This window comes from Cydia strobilella, chromosome 11, assembly GCF_947568885.1.
Source record: "Cydia strobilella chromosome 11, ilCydStro3.1, whole genome shotgun sequence".
Taxonomy (NCBI): Eukaryota; Metazoa; Arthropoda; class Insecta; order Lepidoptera; family Tortricidae; genus Cydia; species Cydia strobilella.
In genome coordinates, this window is record NC_086051.1 from 14,451,775 (window position 1) to 14,462,910 (window position 11,136).

Consider the following 11,136-nt stretch of genomic DNA (forward strand, 5'->3'; position numbering starts at 1 on the left):
AATGTTGTTTTTAGCGGTCTCGCTAGAAACTAGAAAGTGAACATACATGTCATTGTATGTGCAAAGTTTCATTACAATCCAACACGTAGATTTAAAATGAGAACGAAACTCCGTTTGTATGGGAAGGTGAAATACGGCCGAGCTTATCGAGGACTCGTAAGTTACGTGCCTAAAATAAAGATTCCTGTTTATAATATTTACTAGTCTTTGGCGTTAGTCTGGTAAAAGCGTCACGTACGGCGTTAACGCTAATCAACACGTCAATGTTCAACGAAGCCGTTATTAGTCGATTGAGACATTTTACGAAAAGGTTAATGTTACTATTTTATAGGGCTTACATGTTACATGGTCTATGAGTTACATGACATGCATTGTCTAGGGCATAGAAATAGGATGGTTGCGCTTTTATCGTTTGTCATGTCATGCATTACTGTCATAATGACGTCGTAGTAGTTAAAAACACAGGTCTAGAATGTACAAGATTGTCAAATATTAAAATCAACACTATGTCAAATAATGGTAATTTTTTGCTGGCAAAATCTAAATACGTAGTTAATTTTAATATGTTTGAAGGGAACGTTAGCATCACCCGTTATATCTTGAAGTAATCCTTGTTTCCACACCCAACGAGCTGTATTTCCATACGTAATTGACGTGGGCAATGTTGGCAAAAACTTGAGGAGACTTTGCCCGCCAACCCGCCATACAAATTGCAAAAAAAGTGGGTTACACAATGATTTAAAAAAATTTAATAACAAAACTTCCGTGAGACACAGACATATTAGGTCTGCGCCGGTCCGTCACCGTCGACGCAAGCTCCTGATGACGCTCCTCGGTACGGAGTGAAACATGTCGAGTGTTTTCGACCTAAAACACGTGAGTGACCCGTTATTAATAGATTTAAAAAATCTCCAAATCAAATGATGCGAATCATCAAAATGGCAAGGCATATAGGCCTTTCATAGATTTTCTTAGAAAATCGTGTTTTATACCATAAAAGCGGGCAAAGTTGGCTAGTTTGATGGTATTATATCTTACACATATGTCGCGAAATGATATCAAATTAACTTAAAATTTTGCACGCGAGCGTATTAGCATAGTGAACTAGGTACAATGTTTTATTTAATTTATTATTTTTTAGAATTCCGTCGCCCAGCGGGGGTGTCACGCGAGGCAGTTGTCATCACATATGAAGTGCAATGAACTTGGAAATTCTCGAATAAAAACTTGACAGCCATGTATTAGATTGGATTATGGATGGTATAGAAAGGATCGCAATCTCTTATGGCAGAATTGTTGTAAAAGTGACCGCGTTAAGCTTTAAATAATAGTTCCTAATCTCTCCGGGTGGCGCTAGTTAGGCTCTGGGACATGAGTATAACATGAACCATATTAGGCAACAAATAACCCGACCATATTACGTAGGTTGTTTTTGGTAGTATTTCGGTGTATGGTGGCGCCGCCTAATTACTGTTTTTTGATGGACACTTTTCATACATAGAGATTTGGCTCCTTTATACAGTCTCCATGGATTGGATCATATAAAAAGCCATATATCAATAAGACTATGAATGCAGACATGTTTAAAGGCAGTCATATTTTATTTAATTATGAGGACTTAAATCATGATAATTTGGATTTTGTAATTTTAGCCAAGATATAATATAAACTTATACATATACGAAAATTCTCAACGAGGAACACTAATTGCTCTCGATAAAGCGCCTCGTTATGGAAAGAAAAAAACTCGAGCATTTATTGACTTCAAAACCGCGAGTGACCCGTTTATATAGGTACCTATAGGTATGTATATTGAGTCACGGCAAAAAAAAACACGTTTGTTGTATGGGAACCCCACTTGAATTCTTATTTTATTCTGTTTTTAGTATTTGTTGTTATAGTGGCAACAGAAATACATCATCTGTGATTTCAACTGTCTAGCTATCACGGTTTATGAGATACAGCCTGGTGACAGACAGACAGACAGACAGACAGACAGACAGACGGACAGCAGAGTCTTAGTAATAGGGTCCCGTTTTTACCCTTTAGGTACGGAACCCTAAAAACCAATCATTAGTTTGCGCGTTACCTGCATGGTAGTGGCAAATACGGTAAAACCTTTCCTCTAACCAGCGGTGGGTAACCTGCACTCAGAGCCTCTGTTTCAACCCTGTATCGTACACAAAATGTTTGCTCAAGAACGTGCACAAAGCTTTGCCACGCTCTGTTCGACAAAGGCGATGCAATTTGATTCCCAAATGTAGCGGGTATTCTAATCGCTTCCTGCCTATGTCATGTCCTGAAACGTAACCTAGGTTACGCAATGTTAACGCAACGAGAAATTGGGACCGGTTCCGCCGTGGCAACAGAAATACATCATCTGTGAAAATTTCAAGTCTCTAGTTATCACGGTTCATGAGATACAACCTGGTGAGAGACGGACAGACAGACAGACAGACAGAGACAGACAGACATACGGACAGACAGCGAAGTCTTAGTAATAGGGTCCCGTTTTTATCGTTTGGGTACGGAATCCTAAAAAAATCTTTGAATGCAGTTTGGTTTAAAGGAGCCCACTGACTATCAGTCCGCCGGACGATATCGGCCTGTCAGTTAGAACAAAAATTTGACAGTTCCGAACAACTGACAGGTCGATATCGTCCGGCGGACTGATAGTCAGTGGGCCCCTTAAGTATTAAAAATAAATAAAAGAATAACTAACTAATAATAACTTAAGGTTAAGGCACTTTCCCATCCAGGACACATTAGTTTTTTCCAACCTGTATTACCATACCTATGCGTTCAAACAAAAGAAACCAAATATATTTCTTGACATAAGTACGCCTACGACACGCCAATTTAACGACTTTCATGCATACACTAGTTAATGATGTTTTGCTAGCGGTATCGGCCTTGTTTAAAAAACTAAGGCAAATAGGATATGACATAGATGTGTTCACAACGGTGCGCAAACGCAGTCACAGATAAACTAAAACTACTCGCTTCTCACGCTCGTGAAGTTGGTGTTTAAGTCGCGAGTACTCATACTCATACGCATACTCATGCTCATTTATTTGTAACAAAGACTATGTAACTCCGTATCAGATGGATAAGGTCTATGGAAAAAAACGTGCCTCGAAAATCAAGAAAATTTGGTTCTCAAACAGATTGGCGATGACGGTTTCGTTTGTTATTTAACAATTTTAACGCATATCAGTGAAAGAACACGGGGTCAAAATCATATAAAAATAATTCTTCTTCTTCTGCTACCATGCCCTAGCGGGCGTCGGTGGCCACCTTTGCAAAGTCTTTTCTACTCTTGGCCAGTCTTGTTAGCGTGGCCGCGTCCTTGATGTTTGTCCATTGTTTGATGTTATCGAGCCAGTTCATCCTCCTTCTTCCCCTTCCCCGTTTTCCCTCTATTTTTCCTTCTATTATAACTTTCAACAGATTATACTTTTCATGTCTATGTAGATGTCCAAAATATGCAATATTTCTCCGCTTAACTGTAATAAAAATAATTAATGTAAATAAAAAAGTCATATATCCATTTATAAATACATTTTTTGATATTTTTAGTTTTAGTTTTAATCGTGTATCGATAGATGGCAGCGAATTTATTGTGGCTACAAAATTTACTATGACAATACCGCTCTATCCAAGAGCGCTGGTGGTCTAGCGGTAAGTGCGTGTGACTTTCAATCCGGAGGTCGCAGGTTCAAACTCCGGCTCGTACCAATGAGTTTTTCGGAACTTATGTACGAAATATCATTTGATATTTACCAGTCGCTTTTCGGTGAAGGAAAACATATTGAGGAAACCGGACTAATCCTATTGACAAGGCCTAGTCCCCCATGTGGGTTGGAAGGTCAGATGGCAGTTGCTTTCGTAAAAACTAGTGCCTACGTCAATTCTTAGGATTAGTTGTCAAGCGGACCCCAGGCTCCCATGAGCCGTGGCAAAATGTCGGGATAACGCGAGGAAGATTAGTCCAGTTTCCTCACGATGTTTTCCTTCACCGAAAAGCGACTGGTAAATATCAAATGATATTTCGTACATAAGTTCCGAAAAACTCATTGGTATGAGCCGGGGTTTGAACCCGCGACCTTCGGATTGCAAGTCACACGCTCTTACCGCTTGGCCACCAGCGCTTTTTTCACTAGGCCACCAGCGCTTTTTCCACTAGGCCATCAGCGCTTTTTCTTCTTCTTGAATAAATACCTACGGTAAAATAATCTTAATTATTTGATGTTTCTGTATATTTTTCTCGCTATCGAAGTACCTACTCGAAGCAATTGGAATAACAATTCTGTGGCACTTAACGATTTTGTAATCTGCATTTTTGTATATGTACTTAACAAATCATTGTTTGTTTCGTTAAATGCTCAGGTTTTCGTAGCTGTAAATTTTTTTTTAATATGACGATGTACAATTATTTACTACAAATAAAATATATTCTATTCTTTTATACCTAATACATACCTAGGTAATAAGCTAATAGGTTTTAAGACAGGCAAACAGAGATACCTACTTCCGCAATAAGAATTAAGAAAAGCAATGGGTATAATGTGTGGGCAGGGAACATTATTTTTTTTAAATGTTATGACGCTTATGTATTTAAAGTTTTAAACTTTTTTTGAATAAAAGAGGTTTGTACTACTTTTTTCTAGTCGTACATATTACCGATTATACCCGTGTCTCCTCAGTATTTTTGTAACGCAGCGTCTTGCGTAAGCGAACAACTCGCGAACGCGAAGCGAAGCGGAAGCCGAGGCGCAGCGTGGCGGACCCACGGCGTTCGCGTTCGCAACGAGATCGCCCACGTAGGTGTCAAAGGATTGATTCACCCCGCGCCGCATCGCTTCGCTTCGCGCTCGTGTGACAGCTTACGTACGTAGTACGCTACGTAACACCTTGTACAACATTCAACCCTTTTAACTTTTTCATAGTCGGGTAAACAGGTTCTTAGCGTGAGAAAAACTTTTTAAGGAAGCTGTATTTTACTATAGCTGTAACAAGATCCTGGGGTGCTATGCCTGAAATTTAAAACAGAGGCTGTAAATAGTAGTTTAATACATAAGGAAATAAGAAAAAATCTTACATTTCTAATCGGAATAAGATGGGTACTGAATATGTTCGACATCTAGTTTTGCATGCTCAATATTTTTATTACACTTTGTACGGAACAACCTTTTTAACTGCCTTGCGCTAGAATGTCTTCCAGTCTTACGAAGCCTGTAAGACTGGGAGACTAGGCTGTAAATAGTAGTAATAGTAATACATAAATCTGTGTTTGTCGGCTGCCGTTCCTTTCAATATCGTATATTGTCGGCTTCGGGTGCGTCCGCGCATATAGGAACAACGTACAGTGCGTAATATTAAAATATTTTGTAAAAAACAAATGTTGGTAGTATTTTATCCTCGACTTAATATAATTGCTCATCGCGCTCGGTTAAATAAATTGCCTCGGATACAAGAGAATAAATCTATGGTCAAGATACAGTCCTGTCTAAGCTTAGTCTGCTTCTACTTGACAGCGAATCGTATAATGAAACTAGCTTCCGATGGCAACTTTGTCCGCGTAGAGTAGTCAAAAACTTTCCACTCCATTTTCGCCCCCTTATGGTTTGGATTTCCAAATATTCTTCTTTAGTAGCGCTGTTTGATGAATATGTTTAAAATTTCAAAATCCTACTTTCAGCGAGGAAATACGGCCAGCATTCTGACAGCGATCTGGGATTTTTGTTTAACTTTAGGTTAAAATAAATGACACTTACGACGGTTTAATTTGTACGTTGTCTGTCACCGTCTATACATTTAATGGGACTAATTTATATAGTTGTTATTAGAAACAATGGCATTAACTTAAGCATACGTTTCTTTGACATGTTATGTGACATTTCAGTGTACCATTAGCTGTATGACGTCACAGGCCGTGATTGGCCGGACGTTCCGACCGCCATTGGTTGGCAATTAGTCTTTAATGACTATTCTAGATCCTGATGTGATTCAGGTCACCTAGGAAATTACTGAGGGAGTGCAAAGGCTTGCCTCCAAAACTGAGGTCGTGGATAGTTTATATAGCCTGTATGGTTATAATTATCTTAAGATATTTATACTTTGTAAATAAGAATGTACCTAAATGTTATTGTACTTACCTCATGTTATCCAAGGAAGAGCGGTGTCAACCAATACAGGCATTTATTTTGCTTACAGGGCAGCTCCATCCTCTTGATCATACTTTACGTGTTTTGGTTGAATAATTTTTTTGAATTTAAATAAAATTTACCAGAATTCTGAGTTTGGTGTCCAGTGAGCGCTCATCATTAGGCTTGCGTCACGTCAGCGGGGACAAATTGCACGCCAAATGAATGCGGACTGAGGTGACACCGCCACAGTTAATGGAGACAGTAGGCCCGGTCGGAATCATAAAAACGTTTTTCAGGTGCAGTAGGTTCAACCAGCAGTTTTTGAAAAATCTTAGCGCTTTTTTAATTGTAATATTTTGTATCACATACCGTGCAATGGAATAGCGTGTACTGTGTAACATATACTATTATATTTGCGAGTTCCTATAATAGCCTCTGTATTACTATTTAAAAAGTTTAACGTATATTTCATAGCTGTTGGAATTCCTTGCATAAATAAATAAATAATACGGTTGCCGAAAATATGAATAGCATCTTAACTCTTAAACCCTTTCTTTAGTAACTTCATCGAATCGAAACCTGATTTCTTGACTTTCGCTTGATAGAAAAAAATCACGAACATAGGTCTAACTAAAAAAAAACTCTAAAACATGATATCCGCGATTCCGGGCATGCACAGCCATCTCGCTTACGCTCACGCTCAATGAGAGTGAGAGAAGAACCTGACCCCACTGGGCCTTAAGCGTTCTTCAGACTTTACAATAAGTATAATCAAATTTTTATTCTCAAAATTTTCTGGACAGAAGCCTTACTTACAAGTGTCACCTACAAAAAGTATCGGCTAAACTGCAGACCAGGAATAGTCTAGTGCAAAAATTAACAGGAACAACTTGGGGAGCCTCTGCCTCCTGTCTCCGAACCACAGCGCTGGCCCTGGTTTACTCGACGACCGAGTACTGCGCTCCAGTCTGGACGAATAGTGTTCATACCTCAGCCATCGACACGCAGCTTAACCAGACTCTACGTTTAATAACGGGATGCCTTAAGCCAACACCCACCCACTGGCTTCCCGCTCTTAGCAACATAGCCCCTGCGCACCTGCGAAGAGAAAAATGCCTCCAACGCGAACTAGCGAAAGCGCACTGTAGTCCTGAGCTACCAATCCACCAAGACCTCGAGGGCTTCGGAAGAAAACGTCTTAAATCCCGAAACCCCCCTGCATTACTGATGGGAGATTCCCTGACCACCCGTACCCTGGAGGAGGCATGGACCGCAGAATGGGAAGCCCTCAGAGACCAAGCCAACCCCTTCTCTGCTCTACCCCTGCGAGTACCCCCAGCAGGCTTTGAGGAACCCCGTCGGGTGTGGTCCGCTCTTAACCGCCTAAGAACAGGAGTTGGCAACTGCGGCCACCACTGGTACAAATGGGGCTGGAGCTCCTCTTCTGCGTGTAGCTGCGGGCACCCGGATCAGACCATCAACCACATCATTCTGGAATGCCCTCTTACTAAATACACAGGCGATGTGGACGATTTTAAGATCCTGTCAGATGAAGCAGTCGCGTACCTGGGAAGGGCAAAATTCTAACTAACCATAAGTTTTGTTTTTAAATTATAATCCAGTGACATGTACATATGCCATACGATAAATAAATAATATCAAATTTTTATAACAAACCTTTCGTGAGACACAGACATATTAAATATATTAATAACGTTATTAATATATTTAATAACTATAATTACAGTTTTAGTATTGATCGCCAAGACATAGTATAAACAGGGCTCTTTCTTTATTCTATGGCCAAGATTGCATTATGACATCAGTAATTTGACAAAAATATAAAACAGTTAACCCTTTTTTTTATTATCTATAAATTTATACATTGTAATAATGTGGTACGTCCCACATTAAAAAAGGAAAAAAATGTATTAACTTTTTTTTATTGTTCATGGCTAGAAGAAAAAAATTATAAAATTGAGATATGTGTGATTCAATAATAGTTTTTGTATTTTTTAACTAGGTATTTATTACTTTTATACGCTTTAATACCGTTTAGCGTTTTTTTGAACTGTCAAATTTTTGTTCTCACTCGATCAAATCGAAACCTGATGTCCTATTATCCGACTATTTTAATCTAACAGCAACAATGTACTTTTATAAATACAGTTGCTGATATGTACCCAATGAGTCTGTGGATTGGTACTCGTACAAATGTTTACAAATAGCAGCAACTTTGTATGAAAAGTCGTCTGATTTCATTAACTAGTTAATTAAAATATCGATTATCATAGATAAAATCGTTTTCATGACTATAAAAAAACATTAAGTTAAGAGGGTTCAACGATTTAGAGTATATATAAGTGTTGTGAGGCATGTTTATGATCGCACGCATAATTTTATGTCGGTCTCTTTATACGTTATACGGCTGTGCCTAATGTTCAGTCAACCAGTTCTTTGAGTTTATTATAGATGTAGATTTGATGACAATATTGATGCCTCGTTTGTGGACATAGTTTGTCCTATGTGCCCACAGATCAAGAAATGACCTTTACGCTTAAAGATAAATATCTGGGAGACATATATATAAAAACTCAGAAATGCGCGTTTTCCCAGAGATAAGACCTAGATTCATAGATATCGTTATGGGCTTAGAGCTGTTTCCGAAACCCCGAAATATATAAATATATACATATATGAATTGCTTGTTTAAAAGACCTTTACGCTTAAAGATAAATATCTGGAAAACATATATATAAAAACTCAGAAATGCGCGTTTTCCCAGAGATAAGACCTAGATTGATATAGCAAATTTCATAGATATCGTTATGGGCTTAGAGCTGTTTCCGAAACCCCGAAATATATAAATATATACATATATGAATTGCTTGTTTAAAAGTATAAGAGAAGCCAACAAGCCATCATGTACCTACATGAACATTTCATGAGTACGAAACAGGCAGACTGCAAATATAAAAACGTGACCATTTTGGAGTATCATAGCGGCTGCTTGAATGTGCGAAAACGAAAAGGGGCCCACTGACTATCAGTCCGCCGGACGATGTCCGCCTGTCAGTTAGAACAAAAATTTGACAGTTCCGAACTACTGACAGGCCGATATCGTCCGACGGACTGATAGAGCGGACTGGAAAATACGAAAGGCTGTATTCAGGAGAGGAGATACGGTGGGTGGCTTTAGCTTGTCACTTGACATCATTCCATTTTTGATATTTGACAGGCAAATTTTTACATTGCAGATCCGTGAATGACACAGACACTACCGTTATCTTGCTGTTACATACATTGCTACCATTATACACGGTGGCTAAAAAATAAGTGCATTCCCGTTGTCAGGGAGGTACGTTAACATATCGCGCCTACTGTACGTCCCTAACTCGTATATCTCGTAGGGCCCTTTCTCCACAAACTGACCGTAAGCACGAACACAAGGAAACATGTAAATGCACATTTGAATGCGATTGCAAGCCGATTGCATAGACAAATTGACAGCCCATAGAACTGGGGTGGTCCTGTCTGCGTATGGTTTGACAGGTTGGTAGGTATAGAAATACAAAGTAGTAACATTTCTACTGAATACAGATGTATTGAAATATGTATTTGGTTAAGGCAATTTAACTGTCAGTTTGATACACATTTAATATAAAGAAAGGAAAGATCAAGGAAATTGACACTGACAAAGCCCGCTTCAACGCCGCGCCTTAGTCATTTTACGTAAGCGAACAACTCGCGAACGCGAACCGAAGCGGCGCGGCGGGCCCACGGCGTTCGCGTTCGCAACGAGATCGCCCACGTAGGACACTTCAATTGGTATAATCAAAGGATTGATTCACCCCGCGTCGCATCGCTTCGCTTCGCGTTTGCGTGTTGTTCCCCTACGTAGTACGCAGCGTAATACATCTGCAACTATGTACCCCTACCCCTAGTGTAAATTTCATTCGATAGCGTGACGTGACGTACACATTTGCGCTAAGTCTCATTTTGTAAGGGATTTTAAGTTTCCAAAACGTCCCGCTTGGCGCGCTGTTCAAAATCCCATACGTCCGTCACGCTATTGAATGAAATTTACATTAGGAATTCTTTAATGGAAGGTCATCGTGAACGACCAAATAAATGACAGATCGAGCAAAAAGTGATCGTTTCCGTACATTATTCAAATCTCGATTGCGTTTTTTCACTTGGTATTTGTAAAATATAGTCCGCTAAAACAGCGTACCGCGTCCGCGTTAGGTATAAAGGATGACTCACGTTAGACCGGGACGTGTCCGGGCCGGAGCTTCCGGCGCTTCGTTTTCTATGGAAGGCATCACGTGATCACCTGTCATGTCATAGAAAAGTAAGCGCCGGAAGCTCCGGTCCGGACACGGCCCGGTCTAACGTGAGTCATCCTTAAAGCGACGCCATAATTTAATTAAACGATTACTTTTATATGGACCTATCAATTTAATCTCTATACGTTTCGTCCACCATAAGATGACGATAGCCTCCAGTGATAACTGTCTTTGATTGCCTTCACCATTTATATTGATTTTCGGATCAGAGACTATCAACGAGATGGCTCGATAAGATAGATTACTAAAGCATGCTGTCTATTGATAGCAGAGGAGACTCAATAATAATAATAATAAAGGTTTTTTATAATGTGTTTATATATTTTTTGTAATGTTTTATAAGTGTTTTTGTATTTTACTTTTATATCCATATTATAAAAACCTAGCCTAAGATGAAAGATAAATAAAGAGAATAATAATAAAGATCATTTATTTTCAGCTAAAGGTTACAGACATTCCAGGGGTCTCCGCACTAGGCAGTGCCTGTATCGCGGGGAACCAATTACAATTTACATATCAGACTTGTTACAATTAAAAAAGTCTATCATTTTGTACTCGGCTTTCAATATGGGGCCTATTGCAGAATAAAATACAAGCTAATACTTTTTGATTTTACATACAAAATCACTAATATTATT

General features: G+C 39.1%; 1 protein-coding gene across 1 annotated transcript; it reads left to right on the forward strand.

The window, feature by feature from the left end:
- The first annotated feature begins 5,213 nt into the window (after positions 1–5,213).
- On the forward strand, positions 5,214–7,736 carry LOC134745694 (uncharacterized). The gene is made up of 2 exons (XM_063679811.1): positions 5,214–5,237; positions 7,002–7,736. Exons 1-2 carry the CDS (start codon positions 5,214–5,216, stop codon positions 7,734–7,736), a joined length of 759 nt encoding a protein of 252 aa, XP_063535881.1.
- The last annotated feature ends 3,400 nt before the right edge of the window (positions 7,737–11,136 follow it).